The following is a 26,253-nucleotide window of genomic DNA, read 5'->3' on the forward strand; positions in this document are numbered from 1 at the left end:
GGGGGGATGTGATGGTGCTGGCTCGGGGCCGGGGCTCTTCTACGTGGCAGAGCTCACCCGATCCCCGCGGGTGACCTGCACCAGCGGCTCAGGTTCCCGGGTGCGGGGATCGCCTTACGGCCGGCGGGGAGCCAGCCCCATCCATAATTCAGCAGCGCCGCAGGGATGCAGCGGGCGGGCAGGCACGGCCGGCAGCCCCCCGAGGGCGGCCCCATGGAGAACGGCGTGGGGCAGGAGCCGGGGACCCCCGAGCCGCCCGGGCCCGCAGCCCCCCGGGCTCCCCGCGCCCGGCCCAGGCTGGTGTTCCACACGCAGCTGGCGCACGGCAGCCCCACGGGCCGCATCGAGGGCTTCACCAACGTCAAGGAGCTCTACGCCAAAATCGCCGAGGTCTTCGACATCTCGCCCACCGAGGTGAGGGGCTGCGGCCCGAGGCGGGGTCTTTGTGCCCCAGGCAGGGACACCCACCCTGAGGTGCTGTCTGTGGCCTGTGCTCCCCCAAGGCCCCAGATGTTTGCAAATGTAGTCCCCAAAATTTTCTGCAAGGGTGTTATGGCCTCAGGGTTGTATTGGCTCCTCTGGGGAGGGCTTGGGGGCTCTGTGCTTCAGTTTACCCTCCGTATGTGGGCAGGGAGCTGTGGCTGCCAGTTCCTGGCTGATTCCAGCTGCCTGGAGCTGGGGGAAAGTGCGCAGGGATGGGGCAGTGCAGGGTCCCCAGGCAGGCTGGGGGTCCCTGGGACCCTCTGTTCTAGCGGTGCCCAGATATGACTGAGTCCCCCTGAGCTGGCTGTGGCTCCCCATCACGTCTTTCCCTACTGGGGCATCCCCAGTCCCTGCTGATGGGGCTCCCTGGGGCAGATCCTCTTCTGCACGCTCAACACGCACAAAGTGGACATGCAGAAGCTGCTGGGGGGACAGATTGGCCTGGAGGATTTCATCTTCGCCCATGTCCGGGGTGAGACCAAAGAGGTGGAGGTGACCAAGACAGAGGACGCGCTTGGCCTCACAATCACAGACAACGGTGCTGGCTACGCCTTCATCAAGGTGAACTCCCTGGGGCAGCCCTGGGGACTGTGGCCCTGCAGGTGACATCCCCTGCACATCCTCTCCCTGGGACCAGGCTCCTCCCTGACTCCCCACACCAGCCCTTCCCTGGGTCTGTCCTGGCCCTGGGGATCTCCCCTGCTGTGGGGACATTTGGGAGGGTTTCCCTGCCGGACCTGGCTACCAAAGGGCGTGGGACCCTCGAGGTGGTTGTGTGTGGGTCGGGATGGGGGCTGTGTCTGGCTGTCCCATTGTGCCGTGTGTCCCTGTCCCACCGTGGTCCCCAGAGGATCAAGGAGGGGAGCATCATCAACCGGCTGCAGACAGTGTGTGTGGGGGACAGCATCGAGGCCATCAACGACCACACCATCGTGGGCTGCCGGCACTACGAGGTGGCCCGGATGCTGCGGGAGCTGCCGCGGGCTCAGCCCTTCACCCTCCGCCTGGTCCAGCCGAAAAAGGCCTTTGGTGAGTTGGGAAGGTTCCCCTGCTCTTGCCCTGGGGACCTTGGGATCGTCCCCAGCCCCCTGTCGCCCTGCAGCCCCTCCCCAGTGACTGAGTGCCTCCCAGGGTGTACTGCCCCTGTGTGTACCCCTCTGCACCCCCACTATGTGTGTGTACCCCACAGCCCTGGGGCACTCACATGGGAGTCCTTACACCTGCTCGTGCCCCCACGGGCACCCCCTTGCTCTGTGAGTGTTGTCCTGAGCATCCATGAGCACCCCATGACCACGAGCATCCCCCCCCTGCACCCCTGGGTGTCCCCGACACCCCCCCCGTCCCACACACAGCTCACGCTGGAGTGCCCCTGGGGGCTGGGGATGCCCGGGCAGTGAGCAGCGAGGGGCTGGGGATGCCTGGTCCTGCCTGTGCCCTCACCCCCGCCCCGGGGCACAGACATGATCGGGCAGCGGACACGGACAGGCAAATCCCCAGGCGAAGGCAGAGTGGCCAGCGGGAAGGAAACGCTGCGGCTGCGGACACAGGGCCCGGCCGTGCTGGAGGAGGGGGTAAGGCCCACCCCGAGCCCCCCACCCCGAGCCCCCCACCCCGAGCCTTTGGCTGCTCACCCTGTGCCAGGATGGGGATCAGCATCCCCTGTGCTGCCTGGCACTCACCCCGGGTGCCTCGCCCCCAGCCCAGCCCCTCCGAGGAAGAGGCCGCCCGGCGGGTGGATGATCTGCTGGAGAGTTACATGGGCATCCGCGACAGCGACCTGGGTGAGGAGTGGCCTGGACACGGAGCTGACCCTGCCCCTACCCTGGGGCACTGACCTGTCCTGACCCTCACTCCCACCCCAACCCTGCCCTAGCCCCTGCCCCAGCCCCTGCCCCTTCCCCAGCCCCTGCACTGCCCCAGCTCCTCCTCCTGCCCCAGCTCCTGCCTCTTCCCTTGCTCCAGCTCCAGCTCCTGATTCAGCCCCTGCTCCTGTCCCAGCCCCTCACACTGGACCTGACCTCCCTCTTCTCCCCAACAGCCTCGACGATGGTGGAGGCAGCCAAGAGCAGCCCCAGTGTGGCCCAGCTTGCCCAGGGGCTGGACTCGGTGCTGGGCGAGTTTGCCTTCCCCCAGGAGTTTGTGGCCGAGGTGTGGGCAGCTGTCTGCCACCCCAAGGGGGATAAGGAGTAGCTGGGGGGCAGATGTTGCCCCTCACTTTTATCCTCTCCCCACACTCCCACCTCGTCCCCACCCTATCTGGGGCTGAGATGCTGGTGGAGGTCCCCATCCTGTCCCCCACACCCTCCTGAGCAGCACCTAGATCTGTCCCTTGGCTTAGGGGGCAGAAGGCACCCAACCCACCCATCTTCCTGAGGATCCCCCTTGCACAATCCTGAATGTGGTGGGCAGTGTCTGTGGCTCATTAAAGGTGAGACAGGAGGAGAAGGGCTGTTGCTCTGATTGTCAGCAGCGTGGGTTCCCCCCAGGTACCCTCCCTGGGCCCCCCTCGGGTGGTCACCCCCAGCAGGCACCAAGAGCTGCACCAGCTGTGCTTTATTGGGGACGGGGAGGGGGAAGCAGCCCCCTGACAGCCCCTTGGCTATCGGGCTTGTGGGGGGAAGGGGCTGGATGCAGGTGATGAGGATCCACCATGGGTGAGGGGGGGATGGCCGTGTCCCCCTGCCCAGTGCCCGTCCCCTGGTGCTACTGCAGCACGGAGCCGGCGGTGAGCTTGCGGGGCAGGGAGGGGCTGAGGGAGGCGAGGGAGGGCCGGGGGGGTATCCGGGGGTACACACGCTGCAGCACGGCCCGGCGGAACAGGATGTACACCCAGGGGTCCAGGATCTGGTTCCAGGTGACCATGCGGATGTAGATCAGCAGCATCTCCTGCGTGTCCGTGGGCAGCACCTGGGCCTGGCCAGGCAGGTGCTGCAGGACCATCTGCACAATGAAGATCTGGGGGGAGAAGGGGACAAAAGTGTCAGTGGAGGATCCATGAGCTGCTCCAGGGTGGGGAAGTGATGAAGGTCAAGGCACTGAGCCCCTGGGAGGAGTCCTGGCCTGGTTTGGGACACTGCTCTGTCACCAGGGGCCAACTCGGGGTGTAAAGAGGTGGCAGGGGGACACCAGCAGGGGAAGTCTTACCAAAGGGACATCTGCAGATCTGGGACCTCCCTAGCAGGGACATGGAGGGGACACAACCAAAGCTGGGACCTCACTGTGAGGGGTGGGGGACACCAAGCCCCAGGAGTGACACTGGGGGGAGCACACCAAGACTGAGGCCCCACAAGGAGGAACAGGAGGAACATGAAGAGCCAGGAGGGACACGGAGGGGTGGTGATGGGGCACACCAGGACAGAGGCCTCACCAGGAGGGGCATCCAGCAGATGGTGGCAATGATCATGATGCCCACAAGCTGCACCATCATCTCCACCTCGCTGTCTCGGCGCCGCTGCACCGACTCGCGGTCGTGGTAGACGCGGCAGAGCGTGACCACGCTGATGGTGTTGAGGACAAAGGAGAGCAGCACGGAGAGGATGCCCAGCAGTGCAAAGAGCAGGCAGAAGACGACGTCGCCAGTGTCGGGCAGGAGGGTGAGGAAGCACCAGGAGCCAGGGAACTGCAGCGTGTAGCGCCCCAGCCCGAACAGCGGCAGCAGTCCCAGCAGGCAGGAGAAGCCCCACACCAGCCCCACGATGGCCCAGGCGCGGCGCTTGGAGAGGCTGGTGGAGCGGGAGAAGGGGCGGTTGATGCCCACAAAGCGCTCCCCGGCCATGGTGGCCCCCAGCAGCAGTGGGCACTGCCCGAAGAAGACCATGGAGAAGCCGAGGAAGTTGCAGAGGTGGCAGCCAGGGTCAACCTTGGCCCAGGAGAACTTGGTGAAGTGGTAGGGGATGATGACCGAGGCTGTCACCAGCAGCCCCATGAAGTCTGTGACCACCAGCCCGCAGAGGAAGATGAGGAAGGAGGAGCGGGCCTGGCTGGAGAGCTTGCGGGAGGAGCTGACCAGGACGCAGAGGGCAAAGAGGTTGGAGCAGAGGCCGATGAGGCCGAAGGCCGTGGAGAACCAGGGAGAGGCGATGCTGTTCTGTGCGCTGGCACGGCCATCGCTGGCGTTGAACACCCCGAAGCACAAGGCTGCCCGCCCGGCCGTGCTGCTGTTGGGGGGCTCCATGTCCTGCACCCCCTCCTGCTCCTTCCAGCAGCCTCAGGCCCCGGCCTGGCTCTGCTCCATGGCTGGAGCCTCCCACTGCTGCCGGCACCAATCCCGCCTTGCCCTGCAGGGGGAACAGAGGGAATTTAGGGCTGCTCCCTATGGCCAGGCCCACCCATCATCCATCCTCAGCTTGCAGATATGGGGTCCTCCAGGGGCTGTGGAGAGGGACACCAGGGTGGGACGCCAGCCCATGGAGGGGAACACCCGGGCGGGACCCAGCTCATGCCGCCCCCAGGCGCAGCTGCAGAGGGTGCCGAGGGCTGCAGCCCTCCAGCTGCTGGGATTAACTGTCCCGGGCCAGGAGCCACGTGGGGCTGCAGCCATGAGTCTGAATCCTGGCACAGAGGGTGCTGGGGAAAGCTCAGCATTGACAGCCTGGCTTCTTCCTGCCCCAGGGGGACTCAGGGCCATCACCCTCCATAACAGTGGGGGACACACTCTGAAGGATGCAGGCACAGAGTGGCGGCACCAGGGCATGATCCTGACACTCTGCCCGTCCTTGAGCATAAACCCCTGGCTCATTGTGAAGATGCCCCATTCCTCCAGTGTGCTGGGGAAACCTGAGGTACAGGTTTGAGGCTGTGCTGCAACCCTGGCACTGTGTCCAAACCACAGCCAGTGTGGGTGGCAGACCGGCTCTGGCTTCCTGGCATCCCTCACAGTGGGAGCTGTGGGTTTGTCACCAGGACAGGGTGTGACGGGGATGGCTGTGGTGGTGGACAGCCTGGTCAGTGCCACTCTGCCTTGCTTGGGCCAGGAAGCATCTGAAAATTATAGAATCATGGGATATCCTGAGTTGGAAGGCACCCACAAGGTTCATCAAGTCCAACTCCTGGTGCTACATGGCTGTGAGCATTGCAAATTAGTCCAGGCTGCAAATGGGATGATGTGGGGCAGGACACAGACATGGCAATAGTGGGGACAACCTGGGGCACAGACCCCCACAGGGACCACACCCCTCCTGTCCTCCTGGGACCCATTTCTCCAAGCTGTGGATGTTCTTGCCACCCCACTTGCCCCAGCCCACCCTCCTGGCTGACATGGTCCTCAGCCCAGTGGCCCCAGTAGAATGCTCAGTGGGATGCCCAGCCCTGCCCCAACACATCACCCCTGCAAAGCCTCCACTGCACTGCTCCTCCCTTGTGCACGATGGCACTGCCACCTGTCTTCTGTCCCTCACAGAAGTCAAACCTCACACCAACTCTGATCATTGCCTGCCCTGGCTGTTGGTCCATCACCGGCCTGGCTCTGGATCCCCACGCCCTGTCCCTCACCCGGACACCCCTCACTGCCAGCCCCTGGTGTGAGGGTGGCCGCAGGGCTGGGAGCCCCTGCACACACCCGAGGCAGGCGCTGATCCCACAGCCCGGCCAGGCTGGGATGGGGCCAGGCATTGCAACATCCTCTGGGGCCTCATCCTGGTGTCACACAGGGATAAGGACACACAGAGCACCAGCACCCTGCTCCTGCCCCAGCACCCTGCCCGTGCCCAGGACCTGCAGCCCTGGGGGCAGGGAAAGGGGCCAGGGATGGCAGTGGTGGCTCGGCCCCATCCCTCTCCTGTCCTGTGTGGGGGGCTGGCAGAGCACGCTGGTGAATCACTGTGAGGGTGGGCCTGGCTTTTTCCATGAGCCCAGAGTGAAAACTCGCTGCTGTTTGTTCTCACTGCTCCCCGAGGGACTGCCTCAGCCCCAGAGGCGTCGGCCCTGCAGACACGTGCTGAGGCCTCAGCATGACATTCTGAGACCCTGAGGAGTCACCAGCCTTTCCCATGTCCTCTGAGAGGTGACAAAGTCACCCCTGCCCCACAGCGGTGCCATGCGAGTGCCTGGTGTGCCAGTCCCACTCCAGCTGTCCCTTGCCACCCACCTGCCCACGCTGCTCTGGGTGCTGTCCCCAACATGTTCCCCTTGTCCCAGGGTGCTCCCTCTGTTCATGGGGGTCCAAGAGCCCCCCTGCTGTCCCTGTTACTTGGGTGCTCCCAGCCACAGGGTGCTCCTGGCTGCCTCACTGGGGCAGAGAATGACCCCTCCCTACAGTGTCCAGTGGCAGGGGGGTCTCCCTGCAGTGGCCCCTTGGCCAGGCAAGGAGGCAGCAGCCCCAGAAGCTCCAAATCCCACCATTCTCCACATCCCCTCCTTGTCCTCCCTGCACCTCCTGCCCTGACAAAAGCACAGCCTGGACCCCACTGGGCCTGGACAGAAACCCTGGGGCTGGGGGGACTGTGAGCTGGGCTCAGGGGCTGAGCACTGGGACCCCCCTGTGCAGAGCTGCCTCAGCTGGACACAGCACTCAGAGGGAGCCAAATATTTACAAGGGGCCACCCAGCAGCTGCAGGGCTGGGAGCGAGGGAGCCTCTTCTGTGCCAGAACACACCAATGCTGCCTCTGGGAAGGGGCTCCTGTGGGGCTGGGGGTCCCCACTTGCCATTTCCCCCCATCATGGGCAGTCACTGCAGGAGGATGCATGTGGGGACACCAGGTCCTGCAGAAGAGAAATCCTGAGCCCAGGGACTGCCCCCACTGACCCCCTGTGCTCAGGTTTGGGGTTCTGGACCCAGAAAAATGGATGTGCCTGGGAAGCAAGGGTTTGGCAAAGGGTACTGGGGTAAAATCCTACAGGAGAGGAGCCAGCTCTAAAATGTCCTGCTGGAGGCTGTGAGGCACTGGCAGCGGGGTGTGGGGGGCTCCTGGCAGGTTTGAGTCCTGCTGCAGATGCACCAAGGCTGTCCTGCCCCTGCTGGGCACTGCTTCCTGCCCTGGCCACATCCGAGGGGAGGGAGGGAAAGGCAGATGGGGAGTGTGGTAGGCTGCTCCTTATCAGCTTCTGCCCCAGCCTGCTGCTTCCCCAGGCTCCCCCAGGCAGGAGGAGCATGGGCCTGGACAGGGATTGCAAGATCAGGCCGGGGTGGGGGCTGGGAGAGGCACCACACACCAGCAAAGGACCCCCAAACCAGACAGCAGTGACTCCCCCCACACCCCATGGTTCCCTCGGCCTAGGCTCTGCCCCTGGATGTGGTGCTGAGCCACAGGGCAGCCGCGCAGAGGATGCTGCAGGGCGTCTGCATTTATCCCTTGAGTTTGTACTTATCCCTCTCTCTGCTCGCTGTCCTCTCCAGGACAATGACCTTCCTGCACGATCCCTTCTGTCTCCTCCCCCTGGTACAGGTGGTCCCACGGGACACTGTGTCACCTGTCAGCGATGGCTGTGGTCCCACTGCCACCTCCCTCCAGCCTGGGGCTCGGGGTATCAAATCACGGTCGAGGTCATCATCCAGGACAGGAAAGGCCATGGGGATGAGGACTTGGCAGAGCATCAGTGTTCCTCCCTGGACCCACAATAATCACAAGGACTGGCTCCTGAAGAAGTTAGCCTGGTCTAGGGCAGAGACATCCCAGGGACTCCCAGGACAGAGGACATTTCTGGGAAGCAGTGACACACGGGATGGTTCCTGCCAGGCATGGTAACTGTCCTCCCTGGGGTTTTCCCTGTCCCTGCTGTGGCCCAGGGCAGAGGTCCCCAACCTCTTGTCTGACTGGGAAACAGCTGGCACCATCCCCATTCTCCAGGGCCCCGGAGCCGGGCAGGCGGTGGCTGGAGGATCAGCCCGAGTGTCCTGGAGTGCAGAAGCCCTGGGGCACCCGGACCCCCGCCCCGCGGCTGCCTCCGCCCGCAGCGCCGCGGCATCTCGAGGGCTTCAAGGCTGCTGGGCCGCCCATTCCGACAGCCGGAGATGGACCCTTCCTTTCCCGGCCCTTTCCTGAGCCTTTCCTCGTCCTTCTCCGGCTCTTCCCGGAGGAGCCAGCGACACACGGGGGCAGGCGGGGGGGACCCGTCCCGGCGGGGGGGACCCGTCCCGGCGGGGGAGCCCCGAAAGCAAATCCTGGTTCTGACGGGACGCCGAAGATTCCTGACGCGGACCCTCGGTCCCGGGACAGACAGACAGACAGTGGGGGGAGCGGGGTCACCACGCGTCCGTCCCCCACGATGGGGTCTCCGCTTCCCCTCCCTCGAAACGCCCCCGATCCTCGGGGCTGTTGGAGGAGCCGAGCGCCCCGGGAGCCACTGGAGACCCGACCGTCCTACACAGCCCCCGGAGCCCCGCCGAGCCATCCCGGCGGTCTGTCCGCCCATCCCCGTCTCTGTCCGTCCATCCCAGCCTTCGGGGCTCTTTGTCCCTTGGCCCCCCGAATCTCTCGCCCCAACGCCTCCCTCCCCGCGCAGACCCGAGCCCTACCTCGCTGCCGGCGGGACCCACCCGGCTCGGCTCGGCTCGGCTCGGCTTAGCTCGGCTCGGCTCAGCCCGGCCCGGCTCGGCTCAGCCCGGCTCGGCTCAGTTTAGCTCGGCTCAGCCCGGCTCGGCTCGGCTCAGCCCGGCCCGGCTCGGCTCAGCCCGGCTCGGCTCAGTTTAGCTCGGCTCAGCCCGGCCCGGCTCGGCTCTGCCGCGGGGCGGGGGAAGGGCCGGGCTCGCCGCGCCCCCCGGAACCGGCCCCGTCCCTCTCCGCTCCCTCCCTGCTCGGGACGGGCCTTCAGGCGGGGGTGGCCCCCGGCCCCATCGCCCCCGCTCCGTGCAGCCCCCCCGGTGCCGGCGCCCGGAGCCCCCCTGGCGGAGGCACCCGCGGCTGGGTCCGCTCGGGGCTGCGCTCCCGCCCCGTTACTCACTCGTTTACTCGGGCGAGTCCCTGGGAGGCGGGGGTGGGTGCTCCGGCCGTGCCGCCCCCGGCGGGACCCGCACCGCGGTGGGGTCCAATAGAGGGGGCGTCCCCCCGAGCCCCGCAGCGACCCCGGATCCGAGCGGGGAGAGGCGGCGGCTCCGGGCGCTGGGGTGGCCGAGGGCTGAGGTCCCTGGGTGCTCCCGCAGCCCCGGCCGTCCCTGCCCTGCGGGATTCGCCTCACGGGGCTTTTCCCAGCCCGGCAGCTCCGAGCTCGGGATGTCGCTGCGCTGTCCAAACCCGAGACCAGCTGGGGTGACACGTCCCCAGGCAGCGTTCCCTCCCTCCCATGCTCTCAGGAGCGACAGCCTCCATCGCTGCTGCTCGTGCTCCGCCGAGGAGGGCAGAGCTCGGCCCTGGCCTTGGAGCTGGGAGCGCCTGGGTCCGCGGGGACACCCCGAGCGAGCAAGGGGCACAGCGGCTCCGCGCTCAGCTGGATGCCCGGGCAGGTTTTCCTGGCCCCGGCTCGGCAGTGAGGGGCTGCAGAGCCCATCATCCCGCCAGCCCTTGGGCTGGAGCAAAGATTGTGGCAGCGAGAGCCCCGGCGGAAGGCCCGTGGAGCTGAATCGTAGCTGGCCCGAGTGCCGGGACAGGAGCGGCCCCGCCGGCAGCGGAACGCGGGGCTCGGCAGCCGCTGCTGCCCCAGGTGGGGCCGGGTGTGCCCGGGAGAGCTGAGCCCATCACGGATGATGGGACACGGGGCAGCTCCACCGACTGCCCCGCCCGGGCACCACCCGGCCGAGCCGCTGCGTGCCCTGTTTGTCCCGAAACGCGGGGGAGATGAGGACTGGGAAGAGCACTGAGAGCAGCCAGGTCAAGGAACAGCCGTCAGGGGCTTCAGCCGGATTCAGATCCTGATCTGGCCCCAGCACAGGCCTGGAGGCTGCAGCAGCTCTCAGGGCTCAGGCTCCTGCGGCCCCATCCAGGGCCTGCAGTCAGACGTGCAGGGAAACGCCGTGCCTGGAAGAGGACATGGACCCTGTTCCAGCTGGAGATACAGTGGGACGGTTTTGGGGGAGCTCCCCCACCTCTGTGTGTGCCCAAGAGGGAAAAGGATGGGCTGTGGGGAGGGAGGCTCTGCCTGGCAGCTGAGCAGGGAGGGCACCAACCACCAGTTTTGGGGTTTGGGTTTTTTTCCCCATTTCCTCCTCCCTGGCCAGGCCTTCACTCACTTCCTGCACCGAGCCCCAAACCCCCCCCTGCACAGGGAGCAGCAGGAAACAACTGCCAGGAAGGAGAGGCCAGGGAACGTGTCCGGTGCAGGCCCTGGGGATGTCCGGCGGGATGAGGAGGGGGTACCCATGTGCAGGACAGGTCCCCCCCCATCTGCAGGCAGGGCAAGCCCCACAAGTGTGGGTGACCAGGGCAGGAGCAGGAGCCCCCTGAGCACCAGCACCCATGGTAGCTCTGCAGCAGAGCCAGGGGCAGGACAAGGCAACTTCCCTGAGCCATGGGGCAGCCCCCAAGGGCTTGGACGCCCCTGCACAGCAGGCTTGCCTCTGTCCTACTGCTGGGGGACCTGGGCAGACCCCTAAGTCCCTTCACCATGGGCCTGTACTGGGGAGAGAGTGGATGCAGGTAGGAAATGGTCTCTTGGTGAAGCCAGGGCAGAGGTTTCCTGCACTCCTGGGCACTACTCACCAGCACTTCATCCTGCCTTCCTGAACAGGCATACACCCTGGGGTTTGGGAGCTTGTGGGGATGGAGCCATGTGGGGTGATCCCAGAAGAGTGTGGCTGTGCCCTTGGTCATCATGTGGTGGGACCAACATCAGCCAGTCCCAGCTCAACCCTGAAGTGCCCCTAAGGTGCCCAAAACCCATCTGAACATCATTAGAGGCCCTCAGGAACTCCCACCTCATCAACAGGATACTGAGGACTGCAACTGCTTCTTACCCAGGCAGGGAGAGCCTCAAAGGCATAGCGTGGGAGGGACTGCAGGCTCTGGAATCCGGATTTTCCCCTGTAAGGAAATATCTCAACCAGCATCCCTCTCCTCTGCTCCACCAGAGCAGGCGCCGTGCAGCATTAAAGCCTCCCATGCCCCAGGCAGGACTGAGGGATGTGGCAGTGCTCCCAGGCTAGGGAAGTCAGATCCCATGGGAGGACATGCCAGGAATGGGGCCCCTCTATGAAGCAGGACACAGGGCAGTGCTGAGCTGGTGCAGTCAAGGGCCCTGTGACTCCAGCTGGGGAGCAGCAGCTGGACTGGTAAAGGGAGATGTTGGGATTGGGAGGAGTCTGGAGTGGGCCAAGGAGCACAGGGGCTGACTCTGTGGGGTGGGGTGAGGACACCCAGCCCAAGCACTACCCAGTCCCCAGGGGAGTTCCCAGTGTGGCACTGGCTGGTGCTGTCATGCAGGAGCACTGGGGGTGCCCATGCCCAGGATCTCATGGCTAAAACAACCCTTATTTTATTTATACCAAAGTCTCAGTGTTCTTCATGATAAATGCAAGGACAGAGAAAAACCTCAGGAATGTGCCCAGCGCTGGGCCAGGCCTTGGGGCCATGCATAGAGCAGTGTCTGTGCCATGGGATGAGCCCCTGCCCACCCCTGCCGGGTGTCCGAGGGTGCTGAGCCTCACCGGCGGTACCGGTAACGCTTGAAGTGGAACCAGAGCTGGAAGATGCCATTGGCAAACTGGCAGCGGAAGCCGTGGCGGTGGGAATATTCCCACTCCCTGTTGACAATCTTGAAGGCGATGTCCTCGTAGGGTGGCCCCGCATGGAAGCGCAGGATGGCGAAGTCCTTGTTGTCCTGGCAGGCCTCCAGGAAGTACTCGGGCGTCGAGCGCTTGTCAATGAGGTCGGGGTAGAAGATGTTGAACTTATAGCCCTGCACAATCTTGGGGGGGGGGTTGTCGAAGTCATAGTGGGTCTGGTTGTACTTGTTCCACTCGAAGCCTGTGTGCACGCGGTTGAAGAAGCGGGGCTTGCGGGGCCGGTACTTGTCAGCCCACAGGTAGGCCTTGCCCGTGAGTGGCATCTCCACGCTGAACTGCGCCTCGTCCGCGCCCATGCCCTCCTTGGCCTTGCGGAAGAAGATGTCATCGGTGCTCTCAGAAGCGTCACCTATAGGGGAGGAGAAGGGACATCAGGTTCTGCAGTGCCAGGCCAGGCCTGGCCCATGCAATGCTGCTCCAAGGCACGCAGAGAGAAGGAGCTGCTGTGCAGAGCATGCAGAACTGCATACGGGAATGCACGGGCTGCCCTGTGGGCTCTGCCCGGGCACTGGGCTGAGTTGTGCTGGAAAACTCAACCAAAACATCCCTCCTGCCTGTCTGCACCCAAACACCTTGGTGGTATTGAGGGAGGTCTCCCAGGGAGCACCAGCAGCCTGAGCACCATTTCAGCTCTGGGTGCCTGACTCAGATCCAGCTCTTGCCCTTCCTGAGGGCAGTGTCCACTCCAGTCCTGCACCCCAAATCACTGCACACCCCCATGCTGGGCAAGCTGCCCTGGGGCTCACCTGTCACCTGGAGCTGCTGGCGCAGGAGCAGCAGCCGGTGCGTGTCCTCCTCGGCCTCCAGCACGTGGGCGTCGAAGGGCAGCTCGTTGGGGCCCAGCAGCCGGGGGCTGTACTTGCCCGCATCGTAATCATCCAGGCTCTGCTGGATCAGATCCTCCTCCATCAGCACGGCCTCCCCCTCTGCCTCTCCCTTGGCCTCTGTGTCCTGCTCTGCCTCTGGCTCTGAGGATGGCCCTGGCTGTGCCTCCAGGCTCTCCTCGGGATCCAGCCTGCATGGAAGGGAGAAGAGAGGACTGGACGGGGATGGTACCCTCGCTGGTTGCTCACCTGAGCTCTGCCTCGGGAAGGGTGAGGGCACAAGACTGCCTTTGTGCCCGGGGACAGGCCCAGGTGTTTGCTCACCTGTCACTGGGGGAAGCCGGCTCCCGCTTGATGATGGGGAAGAGCGGTTCGCTCTCCACACCCTGCTCCTGCTTCAGCTTGTACAGCTTCTGCCGCAGCACGTCCTGGTGCCGCTCCCGCAACCTGAGAGAGGAGAGGAGCTGTTGGGTCCTACCCAGCAGAACCACCTCACTCCCACTGCCCAAAGCTTTGACACCACCTCCATGGGCAGAAACCTGCCAGGCTTGGATGGCTTTGGGCTGAATAAGCCCCAGTTCACTTCCTTCTTGGAGACCTCACTAAACATCACCACTGCAGAAAAGGGCCTGTGTGTCCTGCCCTGCTCCCCTCTTGGAAATCAGCCATCTCAGAAAACACAGAACATCCTCCCCCATTTCCTCCTCCAGTTGGGTTTATGCCTTCTCAGCTCTGCCCACTGCAGGGTCTGCACTGCTGCCACTCTGCTCTCACCTGGCCCGAGCCATGTAAGCCTTCAGCTGCTGCAGGAGGCTCTCCCAGTACCCGATGTCCAGGTTGGGCCCTCCTGCCCGGATCTTGCTCTCGATGCCCTGGTACAGAGCTTGCAGCTGGTTGTACGTCTTCCCCTTGAACACCGACTGTACATCTGAGCTGACCGAGGCGTTGACACCATCTCGACGCTCCCCTGGACAGGCGAGGGCAGCCGGTCAGTGTCCAGGCACCCAGCTGCACCCATCCCACTTCTGCTGACAGCAGGAGGCTGGGCCCCAGCCAGGGACAGCTGCCAGACCCACAGCCTGCATCCAGCAGGTCTGAGAGAGCCCCTCTGAGCCTGAGCACACACCAGACTCTGCTCTCCTGCTCACCTGGTCCTCCTTTCCCAGAGGCCTCCAGCTTGCGGAGCTTGGCTATCTCATCCTCTGTGATGATGGTCATGTCCCTCCAGAAGTCCACGTTCTTTCCTTGCTCCAGCTCCATGTACACCTGCAGGCAGAAGATACATCAGGCACCTGCTCCACACCAGAGGCAGGAGAGCAGAGCTGGTAGAGAAGCCCTGAGCCCAGGCAGAAGGCCAGCAGAGCAGGCACCTGGATGTCCTCCACCAGGTCCTCCATGTCAGAGACAGTCAAGCCGTTGAGGAAGGTGTAGGGCTCGTGCATCTCCACAGCCAGGTCATCGTCCTCTGCGCTGATGTACTTGGCCAGAAGATCGATGGGTTTTGCCCTCCCATCCCGAATCCGGATCTTAGACCTGGCAAAGGGACAGTGGGGGACAGTGAGCAGTGTCATCCTCTGCTCCCTGCCAGGCCTGGCTCTGAGCAGGTGCACACCTACCTCAGCTTGGCCTGCTGCAGGTGGAAGTTGTCCTCCTGCTCTTCCCAGGTTTTGAAGTGCTCTGCCTCCTTCTCCCGCTGCAGCATCTCCAGCTCCTGCTCCCTCATGGCTTTTTCCCGCTCCCGCTCCAGGCGCAGCTGCTTCACCTGCCCAGGTGACAGAGCTGTGAGGCCACTGTGGATGGGCCCCTGTGCAGACACCACAGACCCCTGTTCAAGGACACAGCCACAACATGTCCTGTCCCCGAGCGGCCTTGGCTCCTGCCAGCCCTGTGTGAGACAGGGGACACAGGCACAACTGAGTGCCTCAGTGTTGTGACCTGGCATTGTCCTCCTCAGCACCTCCTGAGCTCCTGGGCTCAAACCTAAGGGAAGAGGTTTCTCATCCTGGAATAGCAGAAGCCAAGGTTCTATGGCCGTCACAATCCTACAGACTGGACACACCCAGGAGAAGAAAATGGGGCCTTCCCAGTGAGAACCAGGGCTCTCCATCAGACAGTGACATGGAAAGGACATCTTATCCCACCTTCTGCAGCTCCAGGCGATTGTCCTCCTGGATTCGCTTGTTCCTCTCCTTCAGGTCCTTCTCGTCCAGATGGCTGATCCCTTTCTTTTCCAGTGCCTTAAACAGAATGGCCAAGGGGAGCTGTGGAACCCAAGGACCTCCACAGCCCCTTGCTGTCCAACAAATGCTACTCCCTTCACCCGTTTCTGGTGCTCCAGTGAGGTCTGATGCTGGTGAAAGTCCCTAGATCACTCAAACACCACTCCTGAGCCCCTCAGCAAACCCAGGTTCAGCCCACATAGCCCACGCGACCTGGTGAGGTGAGTGCCAGGACAACAGTACCATGGAATCATGAGGGAAAGGGACCTAAAAGATCATCTCATTCGACCCCTGCCACAGCAGGGACACCTCCCACTGTCCCAGGTCATTCCAAGCCCTGTCCAGCCTGGCCTTGGGCACTGCCAGGGATCCAGGGGCAGCCCCAGCTGCTCTGGACACCCTGTGCCAGGGCCTGCCCACCCTGCCAGGGAACAATTCCTGATTGCCAAGATCCCATCCAGCCCTGCCCTCTGGCAGTGGGAGCCATTCCCTGTGTCCTGTCCCTCCATCCCTTGTCAAGTTCCTCTCCAGCTCTCCTGGAGCCTTTGTAGCCACTGGCAGGAGCTCTAAGGTCTCCCCAGAGCCTCCTCTTCTCCAGAGAGCCTTCTCTTTTCCCTAACCCTGACCACCCCCAGCTCTCTGTCATTCCTATAGCAAAAGTGCAGCATCTCCATTACCATCTCCACATCCCTGACTCAGTAAATGGTGCCCAGCACTCAGCATGCAGCTCCCAGCAGCTCCAGGACCCTCTCCCGTCCTCCACCCATGTTCTTGTCTCCTCACCCTGGATACAGACCCCACCTGAGGCACAGATCCCCCTGGATGCCCCTGCCTGTTCCATTTGGCTGCATGGCCAGGGCAGAGCTCACCTTGCTCCAGATGAACGTGCCCAGCAGGTTGTTGTCCCCGAAGGGATTGTCGGTGTTGGTGTAACCCATGTACTCCTCACCCCAGCCCATCTTCTCCCGCTTCTTTCTCTCCTTGGCCTCCTTCTTGGCCAACCTCCGTGCCCGCTTCTCCTCGGGCGTCTCCAGGGCCTTCATCAGAGCCGCCTGTTTCTTCTTCTCCTCCCTCAGCCTCAGCCGCTCCTGCAGGCTCAGCTGCTGCCCCGGCTCCTCCCGGCCGCGGGGCCGCGGTGGGGAGGGGGAGCTGACGGAGGACACGGAGGATTTGGATCCATCTCTCCTGCGGCGCCGCTCCCGGCTCCGCGCTGCCCTGTCCCGCCCGCGCTCCGGGCTGGAGCCGGAGGAGCGGCCCCGGGACCGTGAGCGGGACCGTGAGCGCTGTTTCTTCCGGTCCTTACGGTGCCGCTCCCGGCTGCGGCTTCTTTTCTTCTTTTTCCATTTCTGTCTCTCATCGCCGGACTCCGAGCTGGGGGGGCACAGTCGGGCTTCAGCGGGAGGAGGGCACGGCCGTGCCGGGCACAGGTGAGGCCGGCCCAGCACCGGCGCCACCGGCAGCACCGAGACAGCGAGGGGTACCTGCATCCCCCCCCCGCCGACCGCCCCCGGTACCACCTGCACCCCCACCCCTGAACGCCCCCGGTATCTGCATCCCCACCCCTGACTGTCTCCGGTACCTGCACCCCCACCCCTGACCGCCCCCGGTATCTGCATCTTCCACCCCTGACTACTCCTGGTACCTGCACCCCCCATCTCGATCGCCCCAGGCCGGTGTCACGAACAGCGCTCGGGGCCGCCCGCCCGCCCTGAGTCCCCGGCCCTTCACGAGACCGGCAGGGCCGAGCTCCCTCTCCCGTCCCCGGCCGGGCCCGGCGGTGCGGACAGGGCCGGTTGGGGCCGCACGGGCCCCGGCACGCCAGCCCCACTGCCCCGGGCCCGCTTCCGCACAGTCACGGCGCGGCCGCTCCGGGCCAGGCGCGCACTCACCCCGAGCTGGGCTCCCGGGGTCGGCCCCGACTCCGGCTCCGGCTCTTGCTCCGGCTGCGGTATCGCCGCCCGTGGCTCCCGGACCGCGAGCGCCTTTCCCTTTCCCGGTCCCGATCCTTATCCTTGCCCCGGTCCCGGTCCCGGTCCCGGTCCCGGTCCCGGTCCCGGTCCCGGTCCCGATCCCGATCCCGATCCCGGTCCCGGTCCCGGTCCCGATCCCGATCCCGATCCCGGTCCCGCTCCGAGCGGCCGCCTCGGCCCGGGCTGCGCGACCCGGAGCCCATCGGCAGCGGCGGCTCCGCCCCGGGGCCTCGTGGGGCCTCAGCTCACCAGGCTGTCCCGCCGCCCGCCTGTGCCCGCCCCGCCCCAGCAGCGGCCCCGGCGCGGGCAGGCGGGCGGCGGGCAGCCCTGGGCGGGGGCGGGGCCTGGCCCATCCCCGCCGTTGCCGTACCCGCGGCGCACACAGAGGGAGGCGGAGGGCGCGGAGCTCAGCACAGACTGCGGAACGCTTTATGGAGCGGGTACAGAGCTCTGGAAACGGGCTCCCCGGAGAAGGAGGGGAAAAACCCTCAAAACAACTGAGAAAAGAAAAGCAGGCCCAGGTCTCGAGCCTCCGGAGCAGAGGCGGGATCGCGCCCCAACAGCGGCGTCCCCGTCCGGCCGCGCCCCCTCCGCCGGACACGGACACACGGTGGGACATGGACACGCGGGGGATCAGCGATATCCGCGGGGACAGCCACCGGAGAGACTTGGCGGGGTAGCCATGGACAGAAACCCCCTCAGCCACGACCTGGCTGTCTCCTTGTCCATTCGGGAAGCGCTGGAGCAGTGGCTGGCAATGAGGAGGGGCCCGATGGAATCCTGCAAACGCCTCTGCCCGCCTTGGACCGAGGCCTGTGAGTGCTCTGGCTTCATTAAAACACTCCCCACCGTGTAATTCCAGCACACGTGGCTGGGGATGCAAACGCTGCATCCCCTGTGCGCCTGTTGAGGGTCTCTGCGAGCTCCTGGGTTTGCCCCCAGAGCCTTTACAGGAGCCTGACTGCAAACTGAAGGACAGAGATGCCCATTTTCTCCTGCCAGCCCCTTACCTGGCAGGGAGAGCTCACCCGCAGCCCCAGCTCCAGGCAGTGGTCAGGGCATGTCCCACAGTCTGAGATCCCAGCTGGGACCGTGGCACAGCAGTGGCACAGACCTGTGTGGGAAGGGGCTGTCCTGCGGGATCAAATCTCAGAGTACAGGACTTGTGGTGCCTCCTTTAATGGTGGAGAGCCTGGACAGCACCTGCTGGGTCATTAAAGGGAGTCTGGCACAGAACAGCACCTCAAGCCCAGAATGAGCTGAGGTGCCGATGGAGGAACACTCAGAGCAAGGATGCTCTCTCCTATGGGCAAGTGCTGTTCCTGCCCAGGCAGCAGTGCCAGTGCCTGTGACATGCTCCAGAGCTTCTGCTGCTCCCCTGCAGTGCCATGCACAGGGGGCCAAGAATGAGCTCTAAAATCCAAGGTCCTTCCAGCCTCCCTGGGAAGCAGTTCCCCAGCACTGGGGGCACAGGAGGTGACAGCAGGGATTGTGCCAGCCTGAACAGGGGCAGTTTCCATTTCAGATCAACATCTGTTTACAGGAAGGTTCCTCCTTGTCCCCTTGACAAAGCTGTTCTAAGCCTTTGCCTGTCCTCTTACAGGACCACCCCAGCCCATCCAGACCTGCTCCGAAGGGTTCAGCATTACAGAATGCCACAAGGATAATCTCAAAAAGGGAAGACAATTCTTTGAATTGAATGAACATGGTGCAGGAGCTCTGGGTTCACCCCCTCTCACGACCCAAGCATAAAGCTCATTCTCTGGGACACTCCCTGCACACACCAAGCAGCTTTAGAGACCCCCTAGAAATGAGGGGAAGGAATAAAATCACCAACGATGCTTGAACCACCTCAAAAAAGATGCTTGATTTCAGGTGGCTGGAAAGTCCTGATGAGGCCAAACCCTCCAGCCCCTGACTGAGGTGGTCCCAGGACAGGGGCCTGGCTCAGAACAGCTGAAGCCCACCCTGGTTCCCCCCCAGAGTCCCCTCCTCCAGCACAGCACCCAACAGCAGCAGCTGCAGCAGGGATGTGGCTCCCTCTGGCCGTTCTACACACACTGCTGGAGGAAAAAGACTTTGAATTTTTAGCGTTTTGAAGCCCCTTGCCTTGAGCCCAAAGGCAGGTGAGGCTGTAGGTATTGCATGGCTCCCATTCCCCTCCACCAACCCCTGAGCCCCCCAGCCTGCAGAGCTCCCTTGGTGCCACAGGAAAGTGGGATGGGACAGGAGCTGCAGCTGGGAGAACGAGCTGCCAAGCAGTGACAGAAAGGGGAGAGTTTCTCAAGAGACTTTTGATAGACTATTTGGTAAATACATGGATACATGAACAGCAGCAACTTGCACAATCCCCCAACTGTGCTTCCAAGAAGCACAACTCACAGCCTTCTGCATCTACAGGCAGGGAAGGGAAGTCCAGGTCCTGTATTCTGGGCAAGAAAAAAACATCAATTCCTGAAGATTCTCACTAAGTTCAGTACAGTACAGAAGGAAGAGCTTCCCATCAGCCCAGCTACCTTCTGGGACCCAACATAACCACTCCTGAGTGCTGCTGTGAAGAGATTGTGGGGGCTGAGGCCTGAGAGGAGGGTCCCGCTTCCCCACCCCTCTAGCTGGAATCCCAAGGACAGTGAAGATTGTAAAGGGAATAAAGAGACTCTTTCTCAAGCGAGGTTCATAAAGCACACAAACAAGACCTGTCTCCCTCTGGTCTAAAGGACTTCCTGTTTTCTCTCTGGGAGATGAGGACAGGATTGCTGGATTCCAAACTATGCTATGATATGTGTCCTGCTGATGGATGAGCCTGAGCACTACCCCTGACATCAAATTCTCTCACCTGTAGCCCACAGCCCTTGCAAAGCAAACCCTCTCACCCACAGCAGGGATTTCCAGCAGCAGATGCGACCCCAGGCAGCACCCCAGTCACCCAGCTTTCTGTCCAAGAGTCCGTGAGCACAGCAGTGCTGGCACAATTCCGTGGCAGAGCCAGGCTCCCATTGCTGCCTCCAGGGACTGGACGTGCCCTTGTGTCCCTGCCTGCCCTGCGGGGCAGAGGGGACATGTGAGCCCAGTGTCCGTGACCCCAGGGTACACCCACGAGCACGTGAGGGGCTGAGTGGCTCCAGGAGGATGCAGGGTCTGGACAAGCCCCACGTGGGGTGGGCAGAGTGGGGAAATTGCCCTCCAGCGTGGCCGGGCTCGGGAGGTGCCCAGTTCCATCTGTCCGTGCCTGTGGAGCTGGAGCAGGCGGTGGCCACTTGGATGAGGTGTGGACTCCAAGCACAGAGGGAGGGGTGGCAGCAGTGCAGCACAGGGGGAGCTGGAACCCATCAGGACTTCGGGGAGAGCTGAGGAGTCCGCGTCACTGTCACCAGGAACTGTGTGCTGGCCCGCACGGTGTCACAGACAGGAGAAGTCACTAGAGAGTTTAGATCCAAGTGAATTGGCATGGCTGCTTTGGACTATGGTAACATGGGAGCAATTCTATTCCATGGCCTTTAATACATTTCATTTTCATAGCACCTTTCATCCCAGGGTTTAAGTGCTGTAATGGAAGCAGGTACTGTGCACCCATTAGCACGGGGGAAACCGAGGCACAGAGTGGTTTAGTGATTTGCCTTGGGCCACTTGGAAAAACCGTGGCAGTGTCTGGACAGCCTTAAACCTCCTGACTCCCTCAGTTGGTGAGACCACACTGCTGCCTCACATGAAGCCACTCCACTCCCTGCCCTCCCCAGCAACGTGCTCCTACCCATTCTTCGGTGAAGTCTCATGCTCCTTTTTGATGCACAAATATATGACCAAAAAAAAAAAACAGAAAGAAAAAAGAAAAAAAAAAAGTGCAGTAAACTAAATGTTTAAAAAAGCACATTTGTGCTGTCTCTGTGCAAAGATAAAAGAAATAAATACATGATTAAAAAATTAAAAAGGTTCACAGTATCACACATGGATAGGTAGCTATGGTAGTGCACATCTGGAAAACACTGTGTTACTACCCAGGATTCTCTACACCCAGCTAGAATTCTCTGCTGGGAGCTGCGGGTGAGAGGGTGGTTTCTTTGCTGCCCACGTCTGGGGTGAGTAGAAATACATGGTTATAGTTTTGCTCCATTCTGAAACAGAGTGCCCGGGATCCTGCAGTGCAGCAATACTGGTGTCAGCAAGCTCTTCCCCATCCCACTGGAATGGCTGCATCAACGAAAAGGGAACACATCGACCTGCAGAGGGAATCGCTGCTCTCTGGGACTTCTGTGTCTGCATAGAGATTACTGCAAAAGGCAGAGAGAACAGAGTCACAGAATCATGGAATCATTAGGGTGGGAAAAGATCTCCAAGAATACCAAATTCAGCATTAGCCCAGCACCACCACCATGTTCACCACTAACCCATGTCCCCAAGTGCCACAGCCACATGTCATTTGAACACTTCCAGGGATACTGACACCACCACTGCCCTGGGCAGGCTGTTCAACCTGACAACCCCTTTTCAGTCAAGACATTTTACCAACTATCCAACCTAAACCTCCCCTAGCGCAGTTTGAGGCTGTTTCCTCTTCTGTCCCTTGTTCCCTGGGAGCAGAACCTGACTCCCCCCTGGCTGTCCCCTCCTGTCAGGGAATTGTGGAGAGCAAGGTCCCCCTGAGCCTCCTTTTCTTCAGGCTGAGCCCCCCCAGCTGCTCCTCATCACACTTGTGTTCCAGCCCCTTCCACATGTCCACTCACTTCTCTGGACATGCCCCAGCCCCTCCATATCTTTCTGGTTGTGAGAGGAAAGAGGATCAACCCCTGAGCACCAGTGCCCACATCAGTCAGGTCTCTGTCCCGCCAACTTCCCAGCACAACCAGAGGCTGTTCTACATCCTCCAGAAATGGCAACATGTCTGGGAAACCTGAGCTCCCCAAAGTTTTTCCTGCACCAAACAACTGGGAATGAGCCACAGCCCCTGCTGAGCAGGCCAGGGCTCTGCCAACACAGAGCTGACCTGAGAGGCAGCCGGGCGGCCATGCAGGAGCCCCACGCTGCCAGAGGCCGCGCTGACCCTGCAGGGGGAGCACAAACTGCGAGCCCGACACAGCGGGCACCCACACACGGCTCTTGGGACACTTACTGTATCGCTCTCCTCATCGGAGACAGAGTGCAGCTGAGTGCTATAGTGGAGCGGGGAGTAAACCCAACTCCTCTCGTCTGTCGGCTGCCAGAGTGGCCAGAGACGGCAGGGAGAATGCAGGGAGAGCAGCAGCAGAGCAGGGAGCAAAGGAGAGAAGAGGAAAAAATAAAAGGAGAAAATAAAAAGAGCAGGAAACAATACAGTAAGAACAGCTGTCCACCTGGAGGGAGAGCACTGAGCCCAGAGGCAGCTCTCAGCAGAGGAGCCCTCCTCATCCTCAGCACACACCAGCTCCCTGCCAACTGGGACAGGGGACCTGTGCCAGCTGCAGTGGGGGTGGCACACCCTCTCCTCTCGTAGGGACAGAGTTTTAGAGCTTTTGAGATGTCAGGGAAACCTCAGCTCCCAGCCATGGCATCATCCTGGCTGCAGAGAAACTGAGAGATCTGGGAAGTGACTTACCTAAGAACAGTGACAGCTCCTGGCTCCTGCTACCTGCTCTCACCCTCCCATTTCCAGAGCCCTGTGCATGCTACAAAGTGATATCCAGGAGGGCTTTTACAGGGAAACTGGATTTGTTTGTTGTGCCTTCCTCCTTCTCTGCAGAAGGCAGTGGAGCTGGGGTGAGACCATGGAGGATGGTGGCCACAGAAAGGAAACAGTTATTGCTGAGATTTTGGGGACAGTGGGGTGATGGGAACAAGTACAACACAGGAGGCAAAACACAACGGGACCCTGGAAAGAATGAGGGGAAGGAGGTGTGCCTTGAGGGACAGTTATCATAGCACTGGGCACTGTTGTGAGAAGACACACACTGCTGCCTACACAGCACAGATTCAAGGGCTGGTCTCTGCTGCCAGTGTTCCCAGGGGTCCCCCATTTACATTGCAAACAGGCTCTTTTGTCTCCAGAGGAGCTCCCACAGAGAAGAAACTGCCCCCTTTGACCCAGCCTGGCATTTGCAAAGGAAGATAGTGCAGAACTGGGTGTTTGGAAGAAGCCTGCAGTGTTCCCAGCCCAGGAACTGAGCGTGACAGTCTACAATGTACAAGGAACTAAAAGAAGCCAGAGAAGCTTTGAAGCACTGGGCTCCACATGCTGAACCCCCCAGTAACTGCAGCTCCATTGGTAGAGACTGCTGGGAGGAAGGAAGGCTGAGAAGCCACTGTCTGGAGCTTCTCACAGGGCTCTGTCAGAGGTACAGGAAACCTTCCCACCACATCAAGCTTGTCCCACATCCTCTTTTTCATCCATGATGGTTTGTCCATCCTGACTGAACCACATGCTCCAGCCAGTTTCTTTCAGAACCTTTTAGGAGCTTGGATGCATGCAGGGAGCTGCAGGAGATAAAACAGCACCCAGTGCTTGGAATTACCCCTCCCGGTGCCAGAGCAGCCAAACCCAGCTGAGGCGCAGGAGGGGCTGCAGGAGGAGTTGCCTGTTTGCCCAGCAGCACCTTCCTCATGCCATCAGCAACAGCCAGGGGCACATTCCTGCCCCTGCTTCCCCATGCAGCCTGCCTGTAACCCAAATGGGAGCACCAGGCTGCACCAGCAGCAGCACTGCCACCACCCCCTGGGGACAGCAGCTCTCCCAAAGCATGAGAAGCTAAATGCTAAACCCCAGAACAATCTCAGCTCTAGATTCAGCCCCTAAAAGCTCAAATGCCTCCCTGCATCTTTTGGAAAGGAAAATCCTGCCTGCTCACAGAACACCTTCAGTGAGGAGGGAGCACACTGGTGATGCTGAGAAAGGCTGGAGAGCTGAAACCAGCCCTAACTCAGTACCAGCACCTGCCTCATTTGGTTAATGAGATGCTCCCCACAAACTAAAACAGTTCTGTTTGCTACTGGAGTTTTAGAACCTTCAAAACATCTTAATGGTGTCTTTAAAACCCTCCTTCTGGGCTAAGGGAGCTGAGCCTGACATCACCTATGGAGGCCCTGGTGCCTCTCTGGCCAGATCTGGTACTAAGAATCATGGAACAGTTTGGGATGGAAGATCACCCAGTATCCCCCCTTGCCATGGGCAGGGACACCTTCCACTATCCCAGGCTGCTTCAAGCCCATCCAGTCTAACCTTGGACATTTCCAGAGAGGGGGCAACCACAGGTTCTCTGGGTACCCTGTGCCAGGGCCTCACTGCTCTCAGTTTTTCCAAGGGCTGGGTGACACTACAGCCCATCCCAGGGTAGGAGCTGTGTCACCACTCTGCAGAAAAGGGACAGAGCTCATGATTCTCTCAGATCCTACAAGGAGATCCACTGGTGTAATTTCAATATGCTTCCCCCATTTCTGCTGGGCTGGTTCCTAATGCCCACTCAATCCAGAGCCCCAGCCATTGAGAGAAATGGGATGCTGGCCCCAGTGTTTCAAAGCTGCAGCTCTGCTCCCCTACATGCTGTGCTGGTGTGGTCACTTACAATCCCAGAGGAATGCGAGGTAGTTCGGAGTCTGCGCTGGCGGGGAGAGTAAATCCAGTACCTCCCATCTGTGAACTGAGTGGCCCCAGGACAAGTGAGGTGAGAAAGGAAACAGAGGAAAAAAAGGGTGATGTGAAAGAGAGGATGAAAGAGAAAGCAAAAAACAAGGGGTTGGGCAACTCTGGGCCTGAACGGGTGAGCAGGTGGGAAAGCCGTGCAGGGAAGAGCAGCGCCCAGGCCCTGCCACACTCTGCACTTTTATTCCCTGGGGATAAACAGGAGAATGAAGAGCTCTCCGGAAGCAGACTTCAGTCATCAGACCACAGTCTCCTGGGACTGGGCAAATCCTCCTCTGCACACACCATCCCTTCACCCACCACTGCCCCTGAGCGCTCCTGCAGGAGCAGCTGTGGTGCTACTTGAGCGTACGCGTGCAGCCTCACCTGAGCTCCAGCTCAAGTGCTTTTCCAAGGAGAGCGCCCATGGGAACTCAAATCAGCTTTTCCCTTCATCCCAGCAGTGAAAAACACTCCACAGCACACAACACACATTTAATGCAAAACTCAGACTCAGATGAAGTATGAAATGCTGATGAGCAGTCACACTCTCTGTGAACACACTCTGCAGAATTTTCTCGTGGAGAGAGGTGCCCCTCAAGCTGGGAGCAGTCCATATGCCCAGGGACAGGGAGGAAGAGCAGCTGACCCTCACCCACCAGAAGACACTTGCCAGGGGAGCAGGCAGGATCTGCCTGCACACAGCTGCCATCCACAGGCAAGGAGAGGGCAGTGTTAGAGGAGCCGTTTGCATTTTGAACAGCATGCATCCAACCCCAAACAAGCTGTAAAACAGGGCTGATTCCTTCCACAGCTCCCACAAGCCTCAGAGCAACTCGGCAATGAGTGAGCAGCTCTGCAGCAGAGTCACAAGAGTCCAGGGGAAGGCCAATGCTGCATTTTAGTTTAGCTGAAGGAGCCCATTGCATGGGCTCAGGTTGTCTCCAGCACCACAGAACTAACAGCAACAAGTCCGAGCAGGGAGGAGCCGGGCACCTCTTTTAATGAGGGTTCCAGTGCCCAGGCACAAGAGAGAGCTCAGCTCTCACGGGACAGGCACTCAGCTGTGCTCTGGGAATCCATGGGACAGGTACATGTTGCTAAAAAACCTCTTCTCTGGTCTGCAGGAGTTGCTCAGCCATTGTGGGAGCTGAGTGAGGACCAGCGCCAGGCTCCACGGCACTCTGCTGCCAACCACCAACTTACTCCCTGGCTCAGCACTAGACTCCCACTGCATCACCTAATGCAGCCTGCAGGGAAAGGAAAAGCCGGAGTTCACCAGAGCCCAGGGTTGCCCTCTGCAACCACCTCCCTTTGGCTCTAGGCCATGCTTGTGTCAGGAAAGCAGCCAAGGTCTCTGGCTGAGAAAAAAAACCTCTCTGTTGCACCCACATCACCTTGGCTTGTCCCAGGAGCAAATGTGCTGGCCTAGACAAACACTTGTGCTTGGAAGTAGAGCAGCACAGCTAGATCTACATCCACAGCAGGAGTGCCACCTGTATGAGCCCCACTAGATCCCCA

At 61.4% G+C, this 26,253-nt stretch overlaps 4 protein-coding genes across 13 annotated transcripts in view; 1 reads left to right on the plus strand and 3 right to left on the minus strand.

The window, feature by feature from the left end:
* The first annotated feature begins 66 nt into the window (after positions 1–66).
* Positions 67–2,836, plus strand: GIPC3 (GIPC PDZ domain containing family member 3). Its single transcript, XM_071451672.1, is given in 6 exon segments — positions 67–414; positions 859–1,048; positions 1,051–1,512; positions 1,942–2,054; positions 2,183–2,264; positions 2,522–2,836. Coding segments are annotated over 6 exon segments (1,248 nt in total). The 5' UTR covers positions 67–165; the 3' UTR covers positions 2,674–2,836.
* Positions 2,837–3,021: 185 nt separating this feature from the next.
* Positions 3,022–10,031, minus strand: TBXA2R (thromboxane A2 receptor). 2 transcript variants are annotated; one of them, XM_071451667.1, is made up of 3 exons: positions 9,362–10,031; positions 3,851–4,760; positions 3,022–3,438 (listed from the first exon to the last, which is right to left on the minus strand). In XM_071451667.1, exons 2-3 carry the CDS (start codon positions 4,655–4,657, stop codon positions 3,187–3,189), a joined length of 1,059 nt encoding a protein of 352 aa, XP_071307768.1. In that variant the 5' UTR covers positions 4,658–4,760; positions 9,362–10,031; the 3' UTR covers positions 3,022–3,186. The 2 variants fall into 2 exon arrangements, with proteins under 2 accessions (XP_071307768.1, XP_071307767.1); XM_071451666.1 differs by lacking the exon at positions 9,362–10,031 and adding an exon at positions 8,937–9,350.
* A 1,777-nt stretch (positions 10,032–11,808) lies between these two features.
* On the minus strand, positions 11,809–17,490 carry CACTIN (cactin, spliceosome C complex subunit). 4 transcript variants are annotated; one of them, XM_071451919.1, is made up of 11 exons: positions 17,223–17,490; positions 17,067–17,162; positions 16,047–16,548; positions 15,100–15,195; positions 14,575–14,720; positions 14,329–14,491; positions 14,107–14,224; positions 13,733–13,925; positions 13,283–13,405; positions 12,881–13,173; positions 11,809–12,483 (listed from the first exon to the last, which is right to left on the minus strand). In XM_071451919.1, exons 1-11 carry the CDS (start codon positions 17,348–17,350, stop codon positions 11,993–11,995), a joined length of 2,349 nt encoding a protein of 782 aa, XP_071308020.1. In that variant the 5' UTR covers positions 17,351–17,490; the 3' UTR covers positions 11,809–11,992. The 4 variants fall into 4 exon arrangements, with proteins under 4 accessions (XP_071308020.1, XP_071308019.1, XP_071308018.1 ...); XM_071451918.1 differs by having other exon boundaries at positions 17,067–17,163; positions 17,194–17,490; XM_071451917.1 differs by having other exon boundaries at positions 12,881–13,149; positions 17,067–17,490.
* A 1,933-nt stretch (positions 17,491–19,423) lies between these two features.
* PIP5K1C (phosphatidylinositol-4-phosphate 5-kinase type 1 gamma) overlaps positions 19,424–26,253 on the minus strand; it is a 52,872-nt gene continuing 46,042 nt past the window's right edge. For 4 of the 6 annotated variants that reach the window (XM_071451925.1, XM_071451923.1, XM_071451922.1 and 1 more), the window contains 2 exons: positions 22,255–22,338; positions 19,424–21,415 (listed from right to left, as the gene is read on the minus strand). In XM_071451925.1, coding sequence (XP_071308026.1) covers positions 21,413–21,415; positions 22,255–22,338 — 87 coding nt within the window. In that variant the 3' untranslated portion in view covers positions 19,424–21,412. The other 2 variants (XM_071451928.1, XM_071451927.1) reach the window with 2 other exon arrangements.

Source organism: Agelaius tricolor, unplaced genomic scaffold (genome assembly GCF_023055355.1).
Source record: "Agelaius tricolor isolate 1412-34295 unplaced genomic scaffold, bAgeTri1.0.p SCAF_33, whole genome shotgun sequence".
NCBI lineage: Eukaryota > Metazoa > Chordata > Aves > Passeriformes > Icteridae > Agelaius > Agelaius tricolor.

Coding starts and splice junctions, on each gene's coding strand:
- TBXA2R (XM_071451667.1), bottom strand. CDS start 4,657: ATGGAGCCCCCCAACAGCAGCACGGCCGGGCGGGCAGCCTTGTGCTTC. Junction 3,439..3,850: donor TCTGCTGGATGCCCCTCCTG/GTGAGGCCTCTG, acceptor TTCTCCCCCCAG/ATCTTCATTGTGCAGATGGT.
- CACTIN (XM_071451916.1), bottom strand. CDS start 17,350: ATGGGCTCCGGGTCGCGCAGCCCGGGCCGAGGCGGCCGCTCGGAGCGG. Junction 14,721..15,099: donor ATCGCCTGGAGCTGCAGAAG/GTGGGATAAGAT, acceptor TCACCTGGGCAG/GTGAAGCAGCTGCGCCTGGA. Junction 14,492..14,574: donor CTGCAGCAGGCCAAGCTGAG/GTAGGTGTGCAC, acceptor TCCCTTTGCCAG/GTCTAAGATCCGGATTCGGG.